This window comes from Mixophyes fleayi, chromosome 1 (genome assembly GCF_038048845.1).
Source record: "Mixophyes fleayi isolate aMixFle1 chromosome 1, aMixFle1.hap1, whole genome shotgun sequence".
NCBI classification, from domain to species: domain Eukaryota; kingdom Metazoa; phylum Chordata; class Amphibia; order Anura; family Limnodynastidae; genus Mixophyes; species Mixophyes fleayi.
The window spans coordinates 111,238,483-111,253,724 of record NC_134402.1 but is presented as its reverse complement, the minus strand read 5'-3'; the positions used below and the strand labels follow the sequence as shown (position 1 = coordinate 111,253,724).

Below are 15,242 nucleotides of genomic sequence, written 5' to 3'. Positions count from 1 at the left end.
ATTTTTCGGGACACAAATAGCATCTCTTGCATGTCATTTTTTAAAAGTTCTGCAACACCAAGTTAATTGTGTGAGCAAAACAAGAAATGTAATGGAATTCCCCCCACTGTAATGCTCTAACAATATTGGTGTCGTTATCAGAAATCACATATCCTCAAGAGAGTCCAAGCAGAATTAGCTATGTTGCAATGACATCCCTTACTTTTTGTAACAGATTGTCAATTGTATGCCTCTTAGTGAAGCCGCTGATACACAGAGTAGCCTACTTCTGAAAAATGTGACGTACTTGGGTACATGCTGCTGCTGTTCCTGCTGGTGAAGGCGTATCACCAACCCAGTGGGCTGTCACAGTCATATAATCTTTAGTTTGCCCAGTTCCGCTTGTCCCCATATCTGTGGTTAAGTGTACAGTGGGTAGAATGGCATTTTGTAGCCCAATAATTACATTTTTACGAACCTTCTGGTAGTGGTGAGGAATAGCTTTTCAAGTAAAATGGTGTTGTGATGAAATTTGGTAATAGGGACAGAAGACCTCAATTAACTGTCTAAAACCAGCTGCATTAATAGTGGACATTGGACGCAGATCTAATACTAGCATAGTCCCCATGGCGTCTGTGATCCACTTTGCAACTGGGTGAAAGCTTTCTTACTTTCTCTAGCAAAGGATTGTTTAACAGTCAATTGTTGTAAACTACTAGTAGTATTCTTCTGGGTTGAAGATCCAGCAGCAGCAGCGGGACTAACGCTCAATAATTCTTCAGAGGAATCATGGTTAGTGGAGGAGTCATCTAGCCTTAGCAACTTGGATGCAGGACTAACTCCCATCACTTGTGATTGATTATGAAGGTGTCGGGGGTGTAGATTGCAGGTGCTGGGATCTAGATGAGAGAAGGGAGGTAGATGATGCTGGACTGCTGGTTGTTATTTTTTCAACATAAGTTTCTGATTTTCCCAACAGCTTTCCATGAACTCGCTTCAAATGCTGTAACATGGATGAGGACCCTAGATGGTTAAGGTCCCTACCTCTACTGACTGTGGCTTTAAAAACACTACAATTGACTAGACAACTGTTGTCAGGATTTGTGTAAAAATAATTCTACACATAAGAGGTAGATTTTTGGTCTTATGCCCAGGAATGACAATGGCCTTTTTCTTATCACTGACATGAACTGCTGCAATCTTTGTTTGAAAGTGTATGAAAATAATATTGTGACCTGTGAGGTGGTCAAAATTAACTTGAAATTAGTGTTAGTGAGGTTAATAATAATGTAGGATCAAAAAAGAGCAAAATTATGTGATTTTAGCATATTTTAGCAATTTTTCTAAAAAAATACAGATCCAAAAGGTAATGCAGATCCAAAACCAAAACACGAGGGTCAGTGAGCATCTCTAGTTATAAGTACCAGTGGCTGATAAACAAGTAATCTATTTTTGTGTATATTGAGTGAGTGTGCAAAAGATGTGTAGTCCCTGTATTCCCTCTCCTCAGGATGTTGGAGCCTCCGGGAGTCAACAGGCTAGTAATAATGGGACAATTGCCTTACCATATGGCATTCTGAGCTAGACAATCTAGGAGTGCTGTCGGCGGAATCTAGCATGGGGTACAATGCCCAATTTATATTGCCTCATACTAACAGGATGCCATCCTGCCAAAATCTCTATTTGATACGACATTTTGACCATGGATGCCAGCTGGCCTTGGATGAGAACATACAGACTAACAAAAATAAATATATGGTTAATATCTTCCCCTTCACCAAAATACATCTCAATTTCCTCAAAGATTGTTTTGCTAAATCAGTCAAAGGCATTTGGAGAACACTTACTGCTTTAGCTGTACTCTCAGGGCTGTTGCTATAAAATGCCTTATCGTCATGATGATTTTAAATTGAGGCGGCCTAGTTCTGCTTAAAACTGATTTCTTGTATAAAGGCTATGTTGATTCTAACTAGTGTTTTATCCCTTTCACTGTAAAAGAAAGGATACTTAGCACTTCACTCTTAGATGCCTTGGGAGAAAATATATTTATCAACTATAGTAAATTTGCAACCCTGGGCTTGTGGAATAATCCAACAGATATGATGTAGTCTTCTAATTGGGATGAGTGGAGTAGGAACAGCAGTGGGCATGTAAGAAGGGCAAGGAGAGAGATGGTAAACAACAAAAAATAAATGTGTATACATTTTTAAAGTGAACATTTTCTCCTGGGTACCATGGGTATAGACTGTAGTCACATGACTTAGTAACAGCAGTAGATAAAAAGAATGTGGGGGGAAAAGGTGATAACAGATTAGATTTATCTGTTAATCTCTGACACATGTAGGACTCTAAATATCAAACTATAAGATGGACAGCAATTACAACAGGCAATGCCTTATTCAACCATTAGTGCTGTGTTGGAGATTTAAATAGTATGGATGACACAAATAGGGACAGCGTAAGGGTTTGTTGTAATCACTTATTTTATATCTAGGGGACAACAATGAAGTTACTTCAACAAACTACTTTGAGATTTTAAAGGCAATTATTAAACATATAACTTATGTCTTTAGGACAACAAAGAAATGGTTCTCATAGGTCTCAGGACATGGATCTAACTCCTTCAGGTGTTGTCCATTGTCATGAACACGATCCCAGCTGCCGTGACTTTGGGTGTTTGCTGTATGAGATTGCACACGATTTCAGCACTCCAGTCTCTACCTATCCCATAGGTTATAGACCTACTGAATCGCCCCCAAACAGCGCTCACACCCCCACACACTTCAGGTTTTGCCACCACCTATTGAATACGGGCAATAGTAACCCAATATACTGTCCCACATTGGCACACAAGGCGTCTAGCTAACACAGGCTAACAAGGCCCTCACCAGCAAACAAAGGGTTAACTTCACACCTACAGACTGTTACACAAATGTAAATACAAGCACACACTAAGCTTGTTAATAAAATGTATCAACAAATCACACATCGGCATTCAAAGGGTTAACTTGGTCAAACTATATTCTTCTTAACAGGCTAATGGATGCCACATATTAAATTATCGATTTAATATATAAAAGTACAGGGCATTCAAATATAAAAAAAAACAATACATTGACATAACATACACAAGCAAAACAGTTAATACTCTGAATGTAACCCTTTTTATTTTAACTTACATGAGTTGTATAATCTGTGCCGTGGGAATTCAGCTAGGAAGATGGACAGTTTATCAATGTGGATTGATTTTCTAAAAAGACTGACAATTTGTTGTAACTGGTCTCAGCTTTTTAAAGACAATTTTACACTTTCCCACCTCCTGGGGGTTGTGGTCTGTGACTTTTTTCAATCACCACTTGCATGTTGTCTGATTTACTACCCAATTCTACTATGTGACCTAACTTTTCTGTGGAGCATCACACAGACACAATTTTATTATTAATAAATCCCCTATGAATTTGTCCATCTTTTGATAACAAACACGTCTAAATACAGTGTACTTGTAGAGCTTACACTCATTTCCTTAACTTCTCTGTGGAGCAGAATTCTTAACTTGACATATGAGGTGCCCTTCATCATGCTACTGAGGAATATGTGGTTGATCACTACTTTTATTGATTTTAAGTGGCATATTTGAAAAACTAAATTATTTTTGTCTATATCACATATAGCCAAGTCAGCACATGGGCTCTTTGAGACAGACACCATGCTGAGCGGTCCCTAAAAGTCTGTTCATGTGTCAAAACTCCATCCCCAGTCAGAATATATCTCGCAGCAGGGGCTCTTTGAAGCGGTCACAGGTGACACTCCTATATTCTCACACTGGAATGTGCAGATCCATCAAATACACATTTTACACTTTAGTAGTTTAACTTATCAATGGATTCAATTAATATACCATATTTACACTGCAGTTATGATTTAGGAATGATTCCCCAATCACCTAACATTTCAAATGATCTCTTCCTTTATGGGGTAGTAATGCATCATGCAGATGTCACAAGACTTGTGTGGGGGCTTCTAGCGCAGAGATCTCCATGCTCCTGGTCTGATATCTAGAATCATGACATTTTTGTAATATCACACTGAAGATTTTCATTACCACCACTATAATTTCCTGGGTATCAATGTCCACCGCTATGCCTCAGATTTACAAATTAGCCCCTCCATTTCTTGCAGCTTAGCTTTGACCTCATCTTTGCTTTATTCTAATGTTGTTAGCCTAATCAATGTATGTATAAGTCTGTTTGTAGCTTCTTTATTTAGCGGTGTTGCTCCTAAGAGGCCCTTTGCTATTGTTTACCATTCTATGCTTTACTATAGTTGACTGGAACTTTTTGTCTCAGTTATCTATACCATACATCCATATAGATCGGTCACTGAAAGTGTCTCTAATGGTCCAAAGACTGAATAGGAGTCCAGTAGCAGTAAGGAAGGCAGGCCACAAGAAGATCATAAAGAATGGTCAACAATAGCCAAGTTCGGTACACAGTAAGGCAATAAGTAAAGGGTTCAGGAAGAGGTGTAGTCGAGGACAAGCAAAGGTCTGTACAAGAGTACTCGACAACTGAAGGCAGAATGCAGGAATAGGAAGACACATTTGGTCTAAAGTGATGTCAAATACAGAATAAAAGTCTCATTTGTTCAATATGTTCAAGAAAATAAAGCTAGCTACAATTGACAGGCTACACTCACAACTGTATCTTTGTAAACTAATTCAATCATTTGGCCTCCAATACCACCTCTATGCTGATGACACGCAAATCTATCTTTCCTCCCCTGACCTCTCTCTCCCACTATCCTAAACCAGGTATCTAGCTGTCTCTCTGCTGTAACTACCTGGATGTCACAGCGCTTCCTGAAACTCAACATCTCCAAATCCAAGCTCATCATCTTTCCTCCTGCCAATGTTGCTATCCCTCCCAATATCTCCCTCTTGGTTCACAGCATCACTCTTTCTCCTGTCATCCAAGCCCGCTGCCTTAGAGTCACCCTTGATTCAGCCCTCCGCTTTACCCCTCATATCCAGTCACTCACCAAATCCTGCCACTTCCGCCTCTGTAACATTCCAAAAATTTGTCCCTTCCTCTCTCAGGAAGCAACCAAAATCCTGGTCCATTCACTTATAATTTCTCGTCTCGACTTTTGCAACCTCCTTCTTACTGGTCCTCCTCGCTCTCGCACTTCTGACCTTCAATCCATACAGAATGCTGCGGCTAGGCTCATCTTCCTCTCCCACCACATCTCTTCTCTGCGTAAATCCCTTCATTGGTTCCCTATCTGTTTCAGAATTCAGTTCAAACTCCTTACCCTCACTTACAAAGCCCTCACTAACACTTCTCCCACTTACATCTGACCTTGTCTCAAGGTACATACCTACCCGGCCACTCTGCTCCACCTCTGACCTCCACCTCAATTTCCCCCTCATTCCCTCCTCCCATGCTCGCCACCAAGACTTCTGCTGTGCTACCCCTAATCTTTGGAACTCCCTACCCCATCTGAGTTGAGACTCCCCCAACCTTCAGTCCTTCAAACACTCACTCAAAACTAACCTTTTCAAGCTTGCCTATCATGCCATCTCCTAACCATTATATCCATCACCTCCTCTTCTTCGTCCGATATCTAAATTTTTTCTCCCAGTTGGTCCTACTGTCTCTCATCATCCTTCCCTTTAGAATGTAAGGCCTCACGGGCAGGGTCCTCTCTACTTATTGTCTCACGTATGTCTCCTGCCCCTCGTCCGTCCCGTCATGTCTTTGGCTGCACTCTGTGCGAGTCCCCATAGCATTACTCACACTCGTCTGTGCTGCCGACATAACACCTCATCCATTTGGTACTTGCGCATACGGAATCTGTGACGCCTTATAAATAATAATAAAATAATAACTTACCATACATGTATTGTTCCTAAACCACATGTGAGTCACAGCTTCCCAAACACAACAACACTTTGTGTTTGTATTTTTTACCAAAAATTAGAAACCACCAACATGCTGGCCCAAAACCCACTGCCTGTTTGTCTTATTACCTGTAGCCGATTAATACCCTGTTATTGTGTACATGTTCATGTGGTGACTGTATTGGACAGTTACTTGCTTTGCCAAATATTCATACAAAGAAAGCCAGGGGAAAACTAGACCATTGCAGTACAAAACTGTCCTGCTGCCCCCAAAACCCCTGTTTGTCGACTTGGTTTGTTTTTTGTAGGTTGTAAGTCTCAGAGAGGATAGGTGTCCTCACATAAAATGGTGTCATTGCTGTAAACAGAATAACTGACAGGCAGGTATATTTGTGACGAGTTGTCCATTCTTACAGTAGGGTGGCTTTGAGCACGCTGGATGGGCAAAAGGATGGGTTAGATTGCTTGGTGTAGGTAATATGAGTATTCAGACACCCACTGTTACCTGATATTTGCTGTTTGTCCATGCAGTTTTATACATAATTAGGAGGACTGGTTGCAATTATCAGCTTTAAATAGGTGACTTCTATTTAATTTGCTACAAGGAGGTGTAGTATCTAATTTTTTTATTTGATGTACATTTATATTTTTTTACCTTTTGTGTGTTCCTACGATTCCCACATTAATGGAAGGGGAACAATAATATCTACTCTCCCTCCAACGCAACGGGAAAGTGGATGCACAGACGTGCAGGTGAATCTGATGGTAATGGAAAGCTGCCATGTGAAGCTTATGTGCCTGGCTTTTTCTGTCCCTGCTATCAGACAATGTGAAGGGTTAAACAGAAAAACAATAAGAGCTTGTCCTTGTTATCACAAACATTTGTGCTGCTGATCCCTCCAGTTATTGTGTGGTCTGGGTCTGGCTAGTTATGTCCTTGGTCTGATCAGGGTTGGGTGTAGAATGGTTACTGAAATGGTACTTTTCTCATTGCATACACAGGATGTGATATACATATGTATTAATGTAATAGTACCTTACAAAAAGGATAAACATTGTGACTTGAACCATTAGATTTACCAAAAATTAGAAACCACCAATGCGCTGGCCCAAAACTCACTGCCTGTTTGTCTTATTACCTGTGGCTGATTAATACCCTGTTATTGTGTACATGTTCCTATGGTGGCTGTATTGAACTTTTACTCACTTTGCTCATTATAATGTTGTTTCTGTATGGAATACTGTGGTAATGTCATGTATATACGGTGGGGATGGGATGGAGACTTATGTAGTGATGGGGTCTGGGTTAATATATATTGCATAGTATTTAACGGTGATGTCAAACATTTTTGAAGGACCTTTAATACAACATGTACAATTGCCATTTTCTGTTATGTACAATGTTGTCCATTTCATGGTAAAAATCAGATCAGCGAAAGACTTTCCCCCCTCATCCTCCCCCAACAGCACTTGTGTGAAGTTATGGGTTGAACCTTAAAATTGTTAGGGAAGCATGTGCAGAAAAATTCCATTACAATCCAGTTGTATGGCACCATTGCCACCTGATCAGATCTGTGCAACATGGTCCTTCATGTGTGTGTGGACCAATTGCAGTGATCTAATCTGCTTGGATTGCAATTTGTGGTTAGCAGAATTCTGTAGATCATCACAGACAGACTGTAAACGTCAGCGGAGGGATCCTTGCATTTTATTGATTCCATTTCAGTATTTTGCAAGTCCTAGATGTATTTCTTCAATAAGTAAACATGTATACTGTGTAACATTATATAAATACATACATAAATTAGTAACTTATCTACATTTAATGTATAGACAGAGGCTCATTACTTCAGCCAATGGAACATGTCAGACCTGCATTAAGACCATGGGCGAGTCTGAGAATATTCCATGTCGTGAAATGAACCCCTTTATTTACATCTTGTAAACAGCAGCATCAGTTCACCACTACTTTTCTGTAACATTTACAGGGTTAAATTTATATATGATACCAGCAACTCAGATTAAAAAAGTATCTTAAAAATAATACACTTTATAAAATTACACACATAACATGCTATTATGTAAACAGATAGGTCATTTATGGTCAACGTTCTGCACTCCACATTGATTTGCCTCATTATGTCCTACAGTTACTATGGGCCAATATCATCACAATTTCTCACCATCACATGAACCAGCACCAACCTCATCATCCAATGCGGGCAGAGATGATCACATCTGCCTGGAGCAGCTGTAGTTTAGCAACGGAGGATGCAGAAAGCTGCCATTTTCAGATGACTTAAATGGTATTGATGAAGTCAAATTAATTCTGCTCCTGGAGTATTCAAAGTGCAGGTTCTCAAATACATCAAACACTAGCTCAGAGGAGGATTGGCATCTTATATACTAAAGTGGCGATGCATTCCTGCTGACCAAATATATAGCAATATAGATGTCTAGTTCACATGAATACTAATTTACAGTATTTAAAAGTAAACAGGAAATACAATATTTCAGTGTGGATCATACTGAGGACAAGTTCTGATTTTACAACATGTCATACCCACAATACAGTCTTTTACTACACAGGTTACATAATAACATTTACATTTTATAATTATTTTAGGTTAGTATATTTATGATATTAAAAAATCCCTCATGTTTTACTTAAAATAGTTTGGACTTATACCTAGATCATGGCATTGTCTTTATAAATTTTGGTTTAAAATCCATGATATCCTTAGAAGTCATTTAGATGGTGATTGGTAAAATTGTGCATTTTTTTTTTCATTCAAAAGATTAAAAAGAGTTTATGCCCAATCATTGGCCTGATTTTTTCCAGTAAGCTGCTGTTGAAGCAACAATGGAGGTTTTCTACTATCCAGAGATAGTAGTAGAAATTTCATAGTCACTTGTATAAGGTAAAGTTTTCCCCATCATTCGGATGTTTTTTGCATCAGTGATTCTTGACATTATGGAAACTGGCTTGTCAAAGTATCTCACAAGGGCTGGCTCTGTCAAGAGAGATGCGAGGAACTGTTCAAACGTAATGGACCAGTCTCCGTCTAGGCTACTACTGGCAGGCATTGAAGCTGGATGATGACTGCGCACAAGGACGGTGTCATCGCCAATGTCTTCGCACTGTAATTTGTCATCTTCATGTGATCCGGCACTCAGCACAGAGTAAGAGGACATGGAGCTATCGTCTTTTGTCTCATCGTCTGATATGAGCATTGATGTACAGGCCCCATTGTCTCTAGGAGAAGAGTCTTCTAGTTTCACCTCCTCCATCTGATCGGAGTGAAGATCTTCTGCAGTGTCACTGGGAACAGGACTGTTGGAGAAAGCTCCTACCTGCACATACTGGTAACTTTGAACAGGTTTCTTCTCATGAGTTCTCACAGCAGTCTCCTTGCAGCTGTTACTGGGAGTTGTCTCTGTATCCTGGGTGGAGTAAAGCTTGCCCACCTCACCAATCTCAAGCAGCAAACTGGTGACTGCTGCTGTGGCGTGGTACAGTTCTTGCTCCCAATAGTCCTCACTGAACATATTGTACATAGTCTTACACAATTCAATAAATTGTTCCTACAACAAGGAAGACAACATACCATTAATACTTATTTTAAATGCACACAGTATTGATATGTAATATGAAGTACTCCAATACTTAACTCAGTTTACATCTAGAAAGCCAGAACATACAAAGCAAGGTTAGCTTTATTAGTATTTGCAATTACAAATGGGTCTCCTTTTGATCTTTACCTCTGATTAAAACTTCACCCCAATGGCAGTAACCAGACATGTAAATATATGTGTCGCTTTCTTCATTAGTCCTGGAGGCATGTTTACTAAACCGCAGGTTTGAAAAAGTGGAAATGTTGCCTACAGCAATCAGATTCTAGTTATTTATTTTGTATATTCTACAAAATGACATCTAGAATCTGATTGGTTGCTATAGACAACATCTCCACTTTTTCAAACCCTTAGTTTAGTAAATATACCCCCATTAAGAAGGTTTTTAAAAACATTGAATTGCAGGCGTTCTCAAAGATGTAAAAAAAAAACATTGAATTGATACCTGCAGTTATGTAGTCTTAAAATAATACTTCCATTATATTTTACAGAATAGCTTTTTAAAAAGATTTCTATACAAGCTATTCAAATATAATTTAACCATCATCCTATCTGTATCCCTGGCAGCCTGCAAGGCTTACTTCTTAAGTCAAATTAGGTCACCAACTAAATTTCTTCTAAAACGGAGTATGGTTAAGATTATCACATTGCTAGGGGTAGATCATTGCTAGGGGTCAACTGCATATATGCATAATTAAAAGGGAAATGCCTAGAATAGATGCTTCACACCTTCTGTATTGCACTTATTGTACAGTTCAGATTCTTTGCCAGGTTACAGTTTGTTACTCTTCTGTTCCAAAAGACATAGATTTGCAAGGCACTCAACACTGAACCACATAAACGTAATCTGACTATTTTAGACAAAGTTGTCTTAACTGGATGCACTTTGTTAACAAACAAGGAACTCAAATTTAGAGTGCTAGATGCAGCATCCATACAGAAATGAGTACTGCGATAGATTCCTTCCCCTTTGTAGTATTTGGCACCATTTATTTTGGCAGGAGGTTTTTTTACTGCCTTTTTCTCAGATGTTAAAAGGTCTGGGGCAGTTGAAGATAGAGACAGTCTGTATGTGATTAATCTATTTCCACAGATCAGTTTATAAGAGAAGCTCTGCACATCTTGGGAAATAAGGCTGGAGGGACTTATCTAGCGGGAGGCTAGAAACACATTTTGCCTGAATACTGGTTTGAGCTTAAAACTTTATATATGTACAATTGCTCAACAATAGCCAACTCCTGGCACATCGGACAGTGATCACCCCCTTCATGTCTGGCACTATTGACAGATTTGAGATTTAAAGCATTACATTACCTGGTTTAATTTGGGCAATTCTTGTGCAGCCTTTTGCCTTTCTCTGCTCTCCTGTGCCCACATTCGAATATAATATCGATGTTCTTGACTTCTCCTCTTAACTAAAGAACAATCGACACAGAAAAGAATGTGATATTACTGTTACAATGATAGCGCTACGTTCTCTACAACAAGTACAACACGGACATGGTGACGGCTGGGTGTTACCTTTAGCCGGTTTAAGACTGACTGCAACATAGCCTTCTTCTGACGTTTTCTTGTTTGTGGACTCAAGCGCAGCAACTTAATGATAACATATGAAATGAAAAAACCATCTCTTAGATGTTTTGCTAAGGTATAACCAAAAATGTATTTCACCAACAGAATTGGTGGCTAAATAAGCTATAAAATGGACATAACATCAAACCAGAATATGAATGAAAGATACATAGGCTTCAAGTGTGTGAATGAGGAAATACTGCCTGAAATAAGACTAAACTATCTAGGTTTGAAGTTTATAGTATGTTATGCAATTATTTTTAATGTTTATTACTCTATTCTGATCTATATAATAAAAATGACCTAATTAAAGCCGACTTCTCATATGGTGTAGACCTAATTGTAGAACCTGAAACTCCCTCAATTTTTGAGAGATGACTTGCCTAATTCCTAATGTCAGTGTCATGGAGGTAAATTTATCAAACTGCAGATTTGAAAAAGTGGGGATGTTGCCTATAGCAACCAGATTCTAGTTATGTAGAATGTACTAAATAAATGACAACTAGAAACTGATTGGTTGCTATAGACAACATCTCCACTTTTTCAAATCCACAGCTGGATAAATTTAGCCCATGGAGTCATCTTGGACTTTGACCTCCATCTAATTTACTAAGGGGCTGATTCAATTCAGCCACGTTATTCCTAGTGCACTATCATTACTATGGTAATAGGTCAGCAATTTTAACACAGTTTTTTGCTCGCTGCTGCGAGCAGAAATACAGGTTAAAATGACTGTATTGAAGATAATAGTATTAGCACCGTGTTATTCCTAGAATTACATGGCTGAATTGAATCGGGCCCCTAAGAATTCCAATAATCCCTTACAAAATATTTTGTCAATTCCATTTTTCAACACTGCGGTAGCACAACAGCCTTTCTTACTGATGCTATCAAGACATGGCTGAAATTGTTGCCCTGGGATATAACAAAGCTGCTCTCTATATACAAATCATATCCAATACAGAGAGTGCAGCAGGGCGGTGTCATATCTCAGGGCTATGAAGATAAACATCTCTGCTTGATGAAATAAATACTCATCTGAGATGGCACAATAATTTTAGGAGGGCAGATATAAAATAATAAATTAAAGCCCAGCATCTGCTTTATTAATACAGTCACACCCTATTGATTCTACTCTTACCACCTGTAGTTTTCTCCTTAACGATTTAGAGATCTAGATCTGTTAATTTTCTAGCTCCAATTGGGACTGCATTGGAACATACACTACTAGAAGCACTACTAAGAATCGGAAAATTTATTTGGTAAACCAACTTATAATAGCAGAGGAGAGGGGGAAGGGGGGTGTGAGTGAGATGGCCAATGATAAGTGGCAATTTTTTGATTGCGGCATTTGATTGGTTCTTCCATCCCCCCACTCATTGCCATCTTTTATTAGGTCCTAGTGCTGCTTTAGGTAGTTTTTCAGGTTTCAATATAATTTCAAATAATTTGGCTGCCTTAATATGATGGCTGTATACAACCATCCTCATGTGTCAATCATGTTCTATAATTTCTATTATGTTAGTTTGATGACTGCAAGATGTTTGGACTACATTTTGTCACCCTGTCCTTTTTGTTCTAAATGGATAACCTCTTCGTTCACAATAGATTGTCATGACAATGTAATCATACTTCTACTCAGATAATATTTAAGTGTTTTATGTATTACTTTAAATCTTAATGAGTTTACATTTCTAGCTGTGAATTTAAAATGAACAATGCTTAGAATTTTATGATATTACTGTTGGTTTGTAGCATCAGTTCTCTCCTCGCTTCTGCTGCTTAACTGTTTAAAACAGGTAGGTGTGTTGTCAAAGCCCCTCCCCCTCCAGCGTCCTATTGATAAGGGGCAATGCTTATAGGAATGTCCCAATCAGCAGAAGTGAGAAAAGCATAACTGGACTGATAGACATTGGGAGATAAGGAGAGTGCATCAGGTAGGGAGAGGCACACCAGACCCTAGGTAATATTTAGTACAATGATTTTACTCAATGAATTCTGACAAAACTGAAATACTTTAAAAGCACATGCAGTTTCTATGGTATTTTTTTGCCAATATTTTAATAACATAATTTCACTAAGAACATGGTCTGATATTTTTACTACCAATTTTTTTTTTTTTTTTTTTAAAGTTGAATGCTACTTAATTAGTTGTGGCTTCTACTTATGTTTACGAATGACCTTTCATCAGTAAGGCATCTCTCACAACACCAATACATGGAGAAAAGGTTTGGAGAGTGAAATAACAATCATGTTTTACAAAACATTTATTTTAATATTGTAAAAAAAAAAAAAAAAAAAAAATGTTTAAATAATAATGTATTTTTAATCTTAAAACTATGCAGAAATATGCACAGTGCTGGCCAGGTTTATTTTTATACATAGGATGACACTTGTGTGTTAATACGTCCCATTTAATTGGCTTATACAATACATGGCCACTCTGCTAAAACAGGACCACAAAACAAGCCTTACAGATCCCTCACGAGCAGACAAATAGTATGTTGTGGCAAAGTGATTAAAGGTTTTGATTCCTGCTAATCATAACTAATGTCAGGATTGCATTACACAGTACACAACATTTCCACAGATCTTTGGCCTACCATGGCTACACTCCGGAGCAATGTCTTCAAAGAAGTACTGTGTGGCTTCAAAAGCAGAATCTGGCTCTTCTTGGTCAGGTGACAGCTCTGAAATGGTTAATAATGCATTATTAGTAAATGTTATGAGTCGCTGCAATTTGCTCATTCATGATGAGTTGTGTCTAATAATGTAGTATGTGCAATATCACTTGTACGTTTATTTTAACAGCTGACTGAAGTCAGGTTAAGTTGCTTTATAAATAGAAAATTAACAGAAACAAAAAGTTCTTACTTTGAACAACAGAAGTTCAAAATTATTTTTTATCTAATTGTTAGTATCTCTGAAGAGCTCACCAGGTAATATATGCATCCTGTACAAAAGCTTCAGTTTTTCTGTGAGGTCACCATGGCAGGCTGCACCTGAGGACATCCAACAATCATTACAATGACATCAAGGTTAAACAGTACATTTGTTTAGAACATCTGAAAATTAGATGTTTACCTATTGTGACTAAAGAGCAGTTTGCCAGGGATTGTTAAAAAAGAAACCAATAGTCTTTGTGGGAGTCTGCAGCCTCACGCTGCAGACAGGGATAATCCTTTACACTCCTCTGCACACAGAACACAATTACACAGGTGGAAGACACGGATGGGACTAATTTCTGCTGTAGTGTTAGTACTGGGGTGGAAGCATAAATAGTTGGTTTTGTGTTGTGGGCTGGGCGACTGATGCCGAACTAGTTGTCCGGTGACTAGTGAGGAGACTGGATGTTTAGCCAGAAGCATGGTTGCACGAAATTGTAAATACTTTCTTTTGTTTTGCTGGACCACCACCTCTTGATGATTTTTACCATTATTGAATAAAGTTCAGCAAAACTGTGTGATCATCATCTGTCTGCCGTGCTTATCACAATAGTGTCATTGTGGGATTTCCAAAGGACAGCCAGATCCTGCCATCCACCCAGCCAACAAACCCAGGGGGGCGAGCGATGTAAAATCTGGTTACTACAAATATATTTGTAGCAAAAGTGGAAAATGTATAGTTAAAACAAAACCTTAAATCACAAATGTATAAAATTGTTTGATGGTTGCATGTGTGATTTACAGACGACAAACCTTTATCACAAGTAAAACTGTTAATTTATACTTTGGGAAGCAAAAGTTTGCTTTCCTACATGGCAAGACACTGTTATGGAGGATCTTCTGAGGGCTTTGGTGAATGTGGCCACTACACACCAGGAGCAGCAGGGAGTATTGCTGAACGTGGCAGGTTCATGATATTTCTGGGGCGTTTGTGTTGCAAAATATGTCCTCTGATAATGTGGAAGCATCTGTCTTAGCCTTTGCGAGAACAGCTTGACTGGCCTGGAAAGTCTGTGCAGAAAAACTGTCGCTGTATTTGAGCAGCAAAGCTTTGCAGGCTTATGTTGATTTGTCTGACCAACAAGCTTATGAGTACCAGCAAGTAAAGGCTGAGATTTTGGCCCCGGATAGGAGTGATGGGATGAGCGAGAGCTCAGCGCTTCCATGATTGGAGTTTTCTCAAGGGTAAAGCAGTCCAAATGCAGCTAACAGAA

At 38.7% G+C, this 15,242-nt stretch overlaps 1 protein-coding gene across 3 annotated transcripts in view; it reads right to left on the bottom strand.

Moving 5' to 3' along the window:
- Window positions 1-7,569: 7,569 nt before the first annotated feature.
- TBC1D9 (TBC1 domain family member 9) overlaps window positions 7,570-15,242 on the bottom strand; it is a 48,519-nt gene continuing 40,846 nt past the window's right edge. For 2 of the 3 annotated variants that reach the window (XM_075199432.1, XM_075199449.1), the window contains 5 exons: window positions 14,020-14,085; window positions 13,687-13,773; window positions 11,033-11,107; window positions 10,826-10,926; window positions 7,570-9,463 (listed from right to left, as the gene is read on the bottom strand). In XM_075199432.1, the coding sequence (XP_075055533.1) occupies window positions 8,756-9,463; window positions 10,826-10,926; window positions 11,033-11,107; window positions 13,687-13,773; window positions 14,020-14,085 (1,037 nt within the window). In that variant the 3' untranslated portion in view covers window positions 7,570-8,755. The remainder of the gene's footprint in view (window positions 9,464-10,825; window positions 10,927-11,032; window positions 11,108-13,686; window positions 13,774-14,019; window positions 14,086-15,242) is intronic. The other variant, XM_075199441.1, reaches the window with a different exon arrangement.